General features: G+C 40.1%; 1 protein-coding gene across 5 annotated transcripts in view; it reads right to left on the bottom strand.

Annotated features, from left to right (window-relative positions):
- Positions 1-1,509: 1,509 nt before the first annotated feature.
- LOC149207730 (histone acetyltransferase HAC1-like) overlaps positions 1,510-13,833 on the bottom strand; it is a 311,587-nt gene continuing 299,263 nt past the window's right edge. For 3 of the 5 annotated variants that reach the window (XM_089395844.1, XM_089395843.1, XM_089395845.1), the window contains 4 exons: positions 4,645-4,723; positions 4,046-4,441; positions 3,313-3,530; positions 1,510-1,863 (listed from right to left, as the gene is read on the bottom strand). In XM_089395844.1, the coding sequence (XP_089251970.1) occupies positions 1,749-1,863; positions 3,313-3,530; positions 4,046-4,441; positions 4,645-4,723 (808 nt within the window). In that variant the 3' untranslated portion in view covers positions 1,510-1,748. Of the gene's footprint in view, positions 1,864-3,312; positions 3,531-4,045; positions 4,442-4,631; positions 4,724-13,833 lie in introns of those variants that run through there. The other 2 variants (XM_089395846.1, XM_089395847.1) reach the window with 2 other exon arrangements.

Raw genomic sequence — 13,833 nt, 5'->3', positions numbered from 1 at the left:
TGGACTTAAGATGGATCTAGGCCACTATTTGCCATTGCTTTCATGAGGGCCGAGTTTACTATTGGAGATCGAATTCTTCTACAAGAGTTTAACATCAATTCACCAGTGATTCGCTGGAGGTTTGATTCATTGTTGGAAGAATATCCGATTTGCCAACACTGAGTAAATTTACTAGAGGTTGAGTTTATCTTCTGTAGAGGTCGATTTTGTCATCCATTTCCTAGGGCCAAGTTCTTCTTTCGGTCATGTTATTCATCTCTTATAGGAGGGCTTCAAGTCAAATATATTTATTGGGGTTGAAATTATTCACTGGGCTGAAATTCTTTATTTTGTCGAAGTTCAGTTTGTGTGCCAAAGACGAGGGCTGAATTCATATTCTACAAAGGCCAAAATTATCATTGTAGGAGGAGCCAAATTGGATCTACCAGTTGGGCCGAGTTACTTTTGTCAAGCCGAGTTTTCCTTGGGTTGGTGATTATTTATGTGGAGGCTGAATTTCTAAAAAGAGGCCAAGTTGTCATCTTCTCTTCACGAGGCTGAGATTTATTGCAGGGCATCGAGTTAATCTAGGAGGCAAGTTATTTTGCATGGATATATATCTATATATATATTACTTTTGGCCAAAGCTATCAATTATCAAGACACCGAGATTGTTGCTTGAGGATCAAATTCCATTGGGTTGAGTTCCTTATCAGTAGTCCGATTTCATCATATTGAGGGCCGAATTGTTTTTCTTTGCTACTAGAATAAATCACAGGTCTACAAATTCTTATTGCATGTAATCTCTCCGATTGAGTTAATAAAATTGCCGGTTGTACCCCTAAATTATCTCTACTATCTGTGTCAATCTCCTTGCCTGCAAAGTGTTTGATGAAATGTTGTTCACTATATGTCTGACAAAATGCCTTCAAGGAAATTTTAAATTTTTGTTGAATTGCATTAGCATATTTTACTTTCGTACATTAAAATAACCTCACTCTTACAAATAAACTGTTAATTTACTTATATGCAGAATGAATGAAACATCTAATTTCTTATCCTCTTCTATTCTAAAAATATGTTACTTTTTCTGCCTCGATAATTCTTAGTTAATCTACGAGCCATCATGTCAGTTTGCAGTGGTTTGAAAGACAAACATGTAGTCACTTCGTAAAACAGTACGAATGTACATTCAAGGTTGTAGAAAATGTATACCATACAAATGCTGGACATAATCCCATGGACACTGTCCATCTTCTGGATATGGTTCTGTCAAAAATTAAACTAAAAATTATCTTGCATCTAATGTCTATGTAGAAAGACCAAACACTATTCAGCATACTTCTACCAAGGACATGGGTCAAAAATATGACAACATTACAAATATGGGCATATGTTACAAACATTTTAATATGTGATTTAAAAGTAGAGAAAAGCACAAGTGAAAAAATCAAACATATCTCAACCATAATAGAATGCTGCCAAGAAACAACCATGTGGTTGAAACACGTTAGCATATGCTGACTAGGATTTTTCCCAAAAGAATAAAAAATGGAAGTCTTTCAAAATTGTTAAGTATGCCAATCAAGACTATTGATTTACAATAACAATGCATGACTCGTTCCGAGTGCAAGGTAAGGGATGTGTATCCCACCCAGAAATATAAATATTTAGTCACTATGCCAGCAGTACATTGAAATTGCTTCAGCTAGCATTCCCAATTTGGAAGCTTTACTTGTAAAAATAGTATAAATCGCCTCTACATTCCATCAGCTCATTTTGATAGAAGCCTCTGCAGCACACTGTCTCATCCTTTCCATAACTGCAGCTCTGCGCCGTGATTCCATTTGTTGTTGCAACCTTTGATTGTGTTCCTTTAAATCTCTGGAAAGAATTGTGAACACAAGTTAGAGCTCAAGATAAAGCATCCAACATTTTTTCCACACAGTGGTAAGATCAAGTCATGGCACATAGAAATGAGCTTTTTAGCATTCAGGCTACTTTAGTGGGGCAGTGATTTGGAGAATGCCCCAACCACTACAAGCTAAATCGTGAGTAGATGAATTGCGCCAATTGAAAATTCATAAGCAGTCGGTGCATATCACCCAGGTCACTGTCGGAACATGAGTGGCTAATAAACATGGAACTATATTTAAGCCCTGATCTTTGCCAAACTCAAAATCATGCTGTCCTTATCTCTTTGAAACATGTCTCATATAAAAATAACAGTATTTGCTGGAATGGTCATCTTTCAAACTTCCTTTGATTATTATAAGTGCGTTACAAGAATTTTCTTCAGTTTTAGTTTTGATTATTGCAGTCACTCAGAACGTCACACGAACATGAACTTGGCATTATTTATATATTACTAAATTAATTGTTTGGACCTTTTAGGAGCTTTTCATTTGTGAAAATGAAAAACACAATTATGCTCTATGGTCGATAGTTGCTGAGTAGTGAATTAAAAAATCAAGGGTAATTTAAAATAGAGAAGAAAAACAATGATTTGAATTATGCACAAACTAAACCAAAAATATTACAGTCTAATTGAGCCGAGGGCTCATTCTACATCCCAGTATTCTATAGCCTAATGTTGTCTAAGTTGAAATTTTGCAAAGGGGCTAAAATAAAAATTCTAAAAATTAAAAAATTAAATAACTACACAAAACATTTAAATAATATGGGCTCATAAAAAATTTTGCACATGAAGAAATTGGATCCCTCTTGGCTCATGTTAAATCCATATTTAAGATAAATCTATTTAAAAGTGGAAAAAGTGGAAACAGAAAAACATTTCATTTTAGAATGTGAGGCCTTCAAAGACAACAGGGAAAGTTATGCAGATACGCTGACAGCTAGCTCTTGGGATAATCTATTTAACGAGGGGTTTGTCGAGAAGATGGGAGCATTTATTATGAAGCTTCACAAAAAAAAGGCCGAATACATCAAGCAGATGAAGAAGCAATCTGTCCCATAGGCTATCTTTAGCCTCGTGGACGTTAAAATAATTTCTTTCTTTCTTTCTTTCTTGCTATGCTAGCTTTAATAAAAATGATGAGCACAAAGCCGGGATAAAAGATAGATTCCCTATACAATAGCATGAAAAGGCCTGATTTAGACTTAGACGCAAAGTCCCTGTCTATAGAGTCATGAACATTAAAACAACAGATCGAATCTGAATCTGTGATGCTTCCAAAGACATTACATAAGATAACTATAAAAATCATCAAAGAAAAGATCAAAATCCCAGTATCCAAATTAATATGGTGCCGGCTACTATGTTTCCGGTTACAGCTAATATCTGTAATCTTAAGCAGGAAAGGAATAACATACTTGCAGTGAGGCACACGGCATTCAGATTCTTTGCAAGCCCGTCCATGTAATTGTAACAGATACCACATTTTCTTGCAAAGAGAACAACCCCCAGAAGCACGAGTTTTACACTGTCTTCCATGACGAAAAAGCCCTTTTACTCTGCGGCAATTTGTATATTGGCACTGAGGAGAGCAACACACAGAAGCATGTGCCAAGAGGTCCAACATCATCTGCAGCTATAATAATAAAATACAATTCATTCCAAAGATAGTTCAGGACTCGATTCATATAGAAACAAAAAGAAACATGGTTAACACAACTTATCAAGGCATCCCATTCTAATGTCTTTCTGTTTTTCATTATGACTAGCATTCCACAGAATTAGGAAATAATCATTATAACATCCAAACAAAGATGCATCTTTTCTTATATATATTTCACTTCGATTCATGTATAACATATTTTTACTTTTCCAGTCTTACCTAGCATTCTTTCTTTCAATCATGATATACCTGAAGAAACCATGCAAAGATCAAGTGTTTAACCGTCATAGCGAATTGTTTAGTAAGAGATAATAACTTTAGAGATCTAAAGATGGAAGGAGACACTGTTAAAAGGAAGGAAGATTGTTGGAAAAGTGCACTCGTGCTCCCTTATATTTCTACAATAAGTAAAATAATATTTTGAAATTTAAATAGGCGGTAAATTCAGAAAACGCATGTCTTTTCCAAAGTACCCTTTATACTCATACCTGTAGGACCCGTCTCTGTCGAGCTTCCTGATTTTGTGCATTGTACTCAGAAATTGATGGATGGGCTATCAGCTTATGAGGGTGACCCGTGGAATCATTATTTTGATAGCAGGCATTACACATGTCAAAATCAATGCAACTTTCACAACGCCATCCCTGTCCTGTCTCAATATCATGGTGGCATACATTACATGTACTCACAAACGCAGGTGCCGTTGGATGATGAAGGTGATAAAGAATCATCATGGAAGAATGTTTAGCCCGACGCAGAGTATCAAATTGGTAGTGATTCCCCTGACAAAGACTTAAGAAGGCCTGGCGCGTATCAAAGAATTCACTTTCTATAATCTCATCTTTATCCTTGTTGATATCTATATGAAAATCTGTCACCTCAATCTTCACAAACATTCAATATGGTGAGTCAGTAATAATCATGTTTCTGGAAATATAAGGCAAACAATCAGCATAAATAAGAAATATCAGGAAGAATTTAGCATTCTGTACATGTTTCCAGGACAAGAGTCTTAATCCAGAGAGTGACTTCACAAACAGAAAATACCAACAGTACAAAAGGGGGGTTTCTGACCATAACTACGTACAGGGTGAAGGACATGCTTTTCCTTACTATTGATAGGATGCCTATCTTCTTCATCAAGCTTTTTGTCTGCATCATAGCATCTGGAGCAACAACGAAGTTCCAATGTTAGAAGCTCTGCTAATGCAATGATTGAAAGTAAATACATCGCCAATGTGCATTGTTCTAATTTTAGTAAATTGTTAGCTTTCAGATGTAAGACGAGATTAAAAATAAATTCATTTCAAATATAGATATGAAAGTAAACATGCATTCAATTAAGATGATTATTTCTTCATAAGCAATGCTAGTTTTATTACATTTCTAGGTATCTTTCACTTGTGGTCATCTTTGCTAAAATCTAAGCACTTGCTGCCAAAAATTTCAAAACTATCTTATGACCATTGTTGAAAAAATCGGGAAAGTCCAGAAAACATTGGCAAAAAAAAAACACGGAAAACATTAATTAATACAAAATCTATTCATCTTTTTCATAATTTTATACATATAAAGCAACAACAACATCATATAAACACATTGGCACATAAATATGTTGAAATTTGGTAGCATCATGAGGTATTTCTCACATGGCTTTTGTGTTGGGCATGTGTGTATAATTAAAAAGTATAAGCAATATTTTAAATTTAATTATAAGTCGACTTAAGGTGTCAAGTCGACTTAGGTTGGCCAGCAAGGCTGAGAGACACACCCCTTGGAAAGTATAAATACAAAGGTATGTATGTTGAATGGTGTTGTCATTGATGCTAACGTTAGTTAATGAACACTCTTTATTTGTCTTGATTGCATCAAGTTGGAAACTCCAATGGAAGGATTGCTGAAAACCCTAGTAGCCCCGCATTTGTTTAGGTTTTTGCGGATGGAGCTCAATGAATTTGATCTCAAGATCATTGTTGTTAGATGCTCCTCGTCAAGCCAATTCCAGTGCTATGTTGCACACCACGAGAACCTTCACGGTTGAGGAGAATGTTCAAGCAAAGTTGATAACCCCATTCAGAGGTTAAAAAACCCAAAGGAGGTTAATGGCACATTTCATAAAGAAAAAAGAAGGGTTTAATATCTATATTTTTATGGTCAAAAGGTCAAAAGAAATATTCAAAATTATTATGGTCCAAAAAGTTAAATTTTGAAAAGGGGTTTTTGGCTCTATCTTAATATTTAAATTCTCTCCTAAGTTGGCTTGATCAAAGAACAAATTTCTCTATAAATATATATGATTTAAATCATCAAAAGACAAGAACATACTCACACATATCTTTAGTGTTAAGATTTGTAGCTTGGGAGGTACTCCAAATCCTAGCCTAGAGGGTTGTGGAGGAATGGGCACACAAATATGTTTGTGGGCTTAAAACCCAAGCTTGTGGGATTTTCACCCAAGCAGGTGGGTGTGAAACCGTGATGAGAATTGATGGTTTGATTGATGGAAATGATAGATGACCTCTAGAGCATCTAGAGGCAATGGAAATCATCGAATTTCGACGTTTAGAAGTTGAGATATGAATTTTTGAAGATTATGTGTGGGCAAAGTGGCACAAAATCAAGTCAGCCTTGGTTTAGGACAGCCCTAGAAGAGGGCTAGTTGTGCCACCCATGAAGCATATAAATAAGAGGGAAGTGTGAGGCTATTTCAAACATCCAAAGTGTGAAACATCACTAGAAATACCTCTAAGGCAGCCGCAAATTCTAGAGGCCTAGTGAAGGTGAGAAAAGGAGCATGTTTGGGTCTATTTTCTCTTGATGATTTTGCTAGGTTAGAGCAGCAGTAGCCAACGAGGGAGAAGAAGTTCTGTTACAATTTTTGTGGAGAAACATCCTGAAAACAGGTCAAAATTCTCTGTTGAGATCCAAGCTCCTGTAGTATCCTTCTTGAGGGCCAAGAAGGTGTAAAAGTGGGTTAGGAGGTGCCTTTTGGACCAACGCAGGGACTACCTTGTTGAAGGGAAGGGAGCCGCAGAGTTTGGAATCATACACAACCTAGGAAAAGCGGTATAATAATGGTTACTGTTAGCCCTATCTAGAGGGTCGAGTTGCAGAACAAGGATATAACTCCAAGACAAGTAGGGCAGCAAATTACAAAGGTATGCTTGTTCTCTTAAGGTGATGATTTACTAGAGATGAGGTCCTAGTGTAGGACGTGTTACCGCTCAGTCTAGCAAGGGACCTAAAGGGGATCCATAAAGGGAAGATGCTAAACCAAAGGCAACAAATGGGGACTTAGGCCATTGTCACTTCAACTAAGGCTCCCTTCTATTTATGGACTTTCACTGATGGGAAGAAACTCGATATATTATGGAGTCACCAATGAAAGATAAATCAATGAATGGATGTGTTATGACCCAAATGATTCCTTTCTAGAAGAGGTTGAGGGATAGAGCTTGCTTGCTTTCTAAGCAAGGTACAATGACTTCTAGGAGAGGAGTGAGAGGATTTGAGTGTTAGGCTTAGGGCATATGATTCGTGAAAGAGTTTCCCAATTTCTAAAATCCTTATTGAAATTGGTATCCTGGATGGTTCTTGAAGAATTATCATTTCAAAGGAATGGGACCACACGGGACCAACTGGATCCAGTCTAGGGTAGGAAGAAAGAGTATGGCAACCAAAGATTTTCTTACCCTAGACAAGGTGGGGGAAAGGATGCAAGAAAAAGTGTGAAATTCTCAAGAGAGAGAAGAGATCCAATCCAAAGCGATGATGAGAGAATGAACTCATCTCACTTGTACTTATACACTAATGAGGAGTTCGAATTAGCCTCCTTGTTCTACATAAGCTCCAAAAATAAAATAATGTTATAATAATCTAACTTTTGGTGACAAGCCCACCAAACTAGCTCACAAATGAAAGAATAAGCCTCTCAAGAGGTCAAATAATAATATATGCATGTCGTAGGGCCCTCTAAGAGGCCTGATGAGGTCCATGGGTGCCATAATGAAGAGTAAGATCCTCAAAAGTGATGGACACTTGTTCTCCAAACAATAAACCTGTGGTGCTCCTAATGGGTGTGGGGGCACAATAATAACCTCATAGGTCTCCAAATGAGTCAAGGATGCCTGTAGATCGTCTGCAAGGGCTCTGATGATGGTGTAGGTGTGAGAATTTCTGAATCTACACATCAGAAATCCTACTGCAATCACTAGTTTATCATCTCCTACTTGTTCCTTGCATTCAACAAGTCATTTAAATATTTAAACAATGATGAAAACACTATTGCAGCCTACACATACATACAGATCATGAACTGAAATAAATTGAGACAATCACACAAGGGACACCATTATTTTTGGACAATCGTCCCTAGAAAAACCCAATTCAGGAAAACCGGTGCAACATATAGAGGGTTTGTATTATTAAGCAGATTTCTGAATACAACTAGGGTGCCAAATCCGACTCACCCAATAGAGAATAAACCTGGCAGAAGTACCTCTATCCGGAGACAAATATTTTGGCAATTTCACCAACTGGATGATCAAACCCCACAAATGACAATTACTCTTCCCAATGCTGGGCAGCGATGGCTGCTCCAAGCTCTGGGTTGGAACTGCGTCACCCTCCCAGTGAGCCTCCCTTGCTCAGAAGTCGATATGCTGAACTATTGCTCTCTCTGCTCAACAGAAAACCCCAGCGCTGCCTCTAAGGGACTGCGTCAGCCCCTCTAGCTTTTGCGTTACCCTCTCTGGTGCTACGCTATCTCTCCTGCTCTCTCTGCTATGTATCCTCGGCCTTGGAATGAAGTCCCTCTGCCAAACTGCCCCCCTCTCTCTGGAACTCAAACCACTAGCTCGATTTTCTCAGCAAACCAGGCCCTAGAAAAATCGAACTCTTTGATCTCTTAGTGTGTCTTCGACTAACCCTCAAGCCTCCTCTTATACTTTTCCTATTGATGAATCAACGACCTTGATCTAATCTCTAATCAACGGCTAAGATTAAAATAGGCTTGATCCTCATCACTTAGAACCTTCTCATCCATATTCTTATTATTATACATTAATATTTTTTTTTCCTAAGTTTAGACTTAGGAACCCATTAAAAATATTAATTATTTATTATCTCCTCATCCGGATGGAATTTCTCAAAATGATTTTTGGGTTCTGGAGATCTTATGTGTTCTAGCCCCTCCACCAAATTTCAAAGCTAGAGCACATCCGATCCAACCCAAAATCAACACTCCCTCTTAGTGAGGAATGTGCTCTTGCAATACTTCCCCATAGAAGCATTAAAATGATCCATTGCATCGGTCCTCTGTGCTGTTGATGCTTGGCCTACTGCCCTTTATCCACTACACTGCTGCTTCCTGTACTGCTACCATGACTATGCCACAGCCACTACTACATCTGTACTACAACTCCCTCTCAAAATGTTGACTCATGCTGCCCATAGCACTACCACTGCTAACTGTTGCACTGCAACTTAGTTGTTGAGAAGTAAGCAACTTAAACTTCACCCAAAAACTAACATCCTAGTCAGTCTGGATGCCTCGTGATGCTGATGTTACCTCTGCTGCTAATCTGTGCTTCCCCTCTGATGCTACTGTGCTGCGGCAAATTGCTCAATGGCTCTCGCACTACTACAACATCCACTGCTCTACCTCAGACTTTGGCACTCTAGCAATGCCACTGTTGCTCCATCACACCTCGCTCCAACTAACACCCGTCATTTTGCTACTGTCGTTAAGGGCTCTCGTAGCCGTATGTGATCCAAGAGTTTGGGCACCTCAAGGATCCTGCCCCTCATGTAGTCCTCTCGACTACAACTCTATGTTGCCCCACCTCTTCTCCAGAGGCGCATGAGCACTCATAGCACAATCGTCATCCTCGCCTTCCTTGTCCGCTTTCGCGGCGATAGTCTTTGATTCAGAAGCTTCCCCTTTGCCCTTCTTCCAGGGGCGTTGAGTGACATAATGTCCTAGTTCCCCACAGTTGAAGCATCTGACCTTGGTGATGTCCTCTTTCTTCCTTTTCTGTTGCACTCGCTGTCCCGAAGGTGCGAGAGTTGCATCCTCCTCCTCCTTGACTTGGGCCCCCTTGTCGCTACTCCCTGTCTTGGTCATCCTCCCTAGCTCTTCTTGTCAAAGAGCTGCCCACATCTCCTCCCAACTGGGGAGAGTCGCTCTACCCAAGATACTTTGGACAAAGGTTTCCCAGTCCTCGGTGACTGCATTTATGGTAGTGTTGACCATGAACTCAGGATCTGGTGTAGACCCCACGGAAGTCAACTAGTTGCGAATCCCTTGCAACCTGAGAAGGAAGGGATCAATCTCTTCTCCCTTCTATAATTGGTACTATCTCAATTGATTTTCAAATAGCATCTTTTGTTGGACGGAAGAGCCTTGGTACAAGGTGGTCAGTGCTTCCCACATCTCTCTTGCTGTGTTCTTCTCAGCAGTGTGTGGTACTACATGATCTTTGACCTCGTCTAGGATCATGCACTTGGCCTTGGCCTGGGCCTCCTCATACTTCTTCAACGGATCAGCGTTGACCGGCTCAGCAACTACCTTCAAGGCATAGTCCTTGATACAATGTTTGTCTAGGATTGCCAGGATCCTGGCCTTCTAGATCACAAAATTGGATGCTCCATCCAATCTGTCCTGATCCCTCAACCCATTCATGGCCATCTCTGCTCAAAATTAGGACTGGTTCTCTTCTCCTTCTCCTGCTGTCAATCTAGCAAAACTTGGATCTGGATTTCTTTGGCGCTAGAAATCCTCTAAGGAATAAGCTCCTCTAGACTCCCTTTGAGTCCTAATTTCCTTCATGGAAATCCTCCTACCAATTGTCGAATCACTTCCTCTCTAATCCTCCTTTGCTGCTACAACCCGGATCTAGATTTCTTTGGCTAGAAATTTGTCAAGGCAGTGACTCCCTCTACCTTGGCTATGTCTCCACAGACATGGTTCTACACCAACAGAAACAACATCCCACCAACTCCTCAAATCGAATCTGCAATGCTCCTCCAGGCACGGGAACTGGCTGCTTTGAACCTTTCATGCTTTGCGCTAGCCCAAAGAGCTGACGTAGTCACTTCTTGGGCTCCTTTGGCTCTACGTCACCTTTTATAGGCTCGAAATGTTGATGCAGGCACTGCATGAGCCTCTGTGTCACTCCTGCAGTGGCTCCTTTGCTTATGAAACAACGTTGTCATTCGGGACAACGGCTTCTCTGCAGCGAATTTCGTGGATTTCTCAGCTGGTGTCTTCAATAACCTATGATCTGCAATGCTCTGATACCATGTGACAATTTCTGAATCTACACATCATAAATCCTACTACAATTACTGGTTTATCATCTCCTACTTGTTCTTAGCATTCAACAAGTTATTTAAATATTTAAACAACGATGAAAACACTATTACAGCCTACACATACATATAGATCATGAACTGAAATAAACTGAGATAATCACACAGGGGACACCATTATTTTTGGACAATCATCCTCGGAAAAACCCAATTCGGAAAAACCGGTGTAGCATATAAAGGGTTTGTATTATTAACCAAATTTCTGAATACAACTAGGGTGCCAAATCCGACTCACCTAACAGAGAATAAACCTGACAGAAGTACCTCTATCAGGAAACAAATATTTTGGCAATTCCAACAACTGGATGATGAAACCCCACAGATGAAAATTGTTGTTCCCAGTGCTAGGCAGCGATGGCTGCTCCAAGCTCTATGCTGGAACTATGCCACGTCCTCTAGGAGTTGCATCACCCTTCCAGTGAGCCTCTCTTACTCAGAAGTTGATATATTGAACTGCTGCTCTCTCTGCCCCACAGAAAACCCCAACGTTGCCTCTAAGGGACTACGTTAGCCCCTCTAGCTTCTACGTCACCCTCTCTAGAGCTACGCTATCTCTCATGCTGCTGCTCTGCCTCTCTGCTATGTATCCTTGGCCTTGGACTGGAGTCCCTCTGCCGAACTACCCATCTCTCTCTGCAACTGAGACCACTAGCTCGATTTTCTCAGCAAACCACGCCTTAAGAAAGTCGAACTCTTTGATCTCTTGGTGTGTCTTCAACTGACCCTCAACCCCCCTCTTATACTTTTCCTGTTGATGAATCAACGGTCATGATCTAATCTCTAATCGACGGCTAAGATTTAAATAGGCTTGATCCTCATCACTTAGAACTTTCTCACTCATATTCTTATTAATACACATTAATATTTTTATTTCCCTAAGTTTAGGCTTCGAAACCCATTAAAAATATTAATTATTTTAATAACTCCTCATCTGGGTGGAATTTCTCCAAACGATTTTTGGGTTCTGGAGATCTTATGTGTTTTAGCCCCTCCACCAAATTTCGGAGCTAGAGCACATCTGATGCTGCTACCCAAAATCAACAGTAGGGGATGCTACATCATCCTACAAGTCTTGAGTTAGTTGCCAAGTGCATTGTACATCTGTGGGGTTGGTTGGGCAAAGGTGAACCAGGTGCATCATCCTCATCCAATGGGAGAATCTCGAGCATCTCTGATCATCCTCAGGGATCCATGGAGTGTTGTCTATTGTTGTGGAGGCCCATGGCTCTCAACACACACCCTACATGTGCCACTATAGCCCTTTTGAGGATTAGGACCCCGTATAGGGACACCAAATCCAAGACGGAGACCATCTGCAATCCTGCATAAGATCCAATGTGTCCCCTAGCCTTCCAGTACAACAAGTCATTAGGGAAATTGAGTAAATGGGCTTATCAATCATGGACCACAGGGGGGGATTTCATAATGGCCTATCCTTCCATAATGGGCTTCGGAATGTGCCAATGTTTGCTAAACTCCAAATGGGGTTAACCAAGTATCTTATTAGGTGGTTTCTACTTCTAAAGGGGATAATATGTTCAAGGTACATTCTTCAAAAGGTGGTGGCATGTGACAGATAGGTGAATGAAGTAAGGGATGAGAAGGGGCAACCTTAGGTCACATGCTGGGGTACAAGGGTAGTTAATAAGAGGGAAGCCCACACTTGGGTTTATAATGTATAGGAGGGAGCAATCATGGTACATAAGGTGCTCCAAATTTGATTTTTCCACCCTTCTTTATATGCATTTTTCCTTTTTATGATTTTCTTTGATTAACTGTTTGGGGCTCAAGGGGTAAGGGCATGATGTATAAGATATAGCAGTGAATACCCCCTTTTAAGGTAGGGTGGTTCATTTCCCACCAAGGGTTGGGACAATCATGGGTTTCTATATGATGAAGGAGGCTCATAGAACTTGTAGAAACTAGGGTGATGGCCATGATGATGAGGTAGAGATCATGTATTGGTTTTTGCCCACGTGCTAAATGTGTTTGTCCTGACCATCTTTTTCATTTTGTGGTAGATTTTCCTATTGAATGTGGCCAAATATTCTTTTATCCTTCTTTTTAGCTACATCAACCTCCGGGCATCATTCCAGACCTGCCCCAAGGTATGGGCAAGGGGAAGGGGCAAGCTAGCCCTATGTGGACCCATTGGAGGAATGTGGACCCAAGTGGGAGAAACGATGAATGGGGAGATAATGATTGGAAAGAGGGTAATATAAGTGGATAAGGAAGCAGGACCACACAACCAAATCGGGGTTTCCATGAAATACCATACCTAAAACCAAATGGTCAATGATTCCACAGGACTAGAATACAAGGTTAATATCTAGAAGGGGTTTAGGGGACAAAGGGCACAGACCTAACCCATTCGTTCCGCTGAATCCCCCCATTAATCCATGCCTAGAAGTGTCCATGATAAGCAAACCACAATACTCAATTACCAAATGACAAGGCATACCTTTAGGTTTAGGAGGCCCATGTTCAAACATATGATCATGACAGATGGACGAGGGACCACATGGTTGGCTTAGGTGGCAGAGAAATAGCACAATGAGCTAGCTGGTGGCTGCAAGGGGTTGGTGGTTGCCAGCTGAGGACCTACTTGGAGATTTTTTTTATTTTTTTTTTCTCTTAGGGACATCACCCACAAAATGGTGGGTTACATCTGGCTCCAACTGAGACGTGATCTCTCGAAGAAGTGGACGAAGCTACTTGCACGGGAGGTTATGAGAACTTCAACAATCTCTTGGTTACCGTAGATCTGTTACCTGCACATATAATAGATGAAGAACACAGGGTAGCATGCTTTCACTCATGATCACACATGCTTAATTTTAGGCCATAAAATCAACAAAAAAATAGAACATGCAAACTCTAATTTAAATGCATCTAATCTACCATG

Source organism: Pinus tabuliformis, chromosome 1_2, assembly GCF_031772625.1.
Source record: "Pinus tabuliformis cultivar Carrire ecotype Pingquan chromosome 1_2, CPIR1, whole genome shotgun sequence".
NCBI classification, from domain to species: Eukaryota; Viridiplantae; Streptophyta; class Pinopsida; order Pinales; family Pinaceae; genus Pinus; species Pinus tabuliformis.
This window is presented reverse-complemented; position numbering and strand designations above follow the sequence as displayed.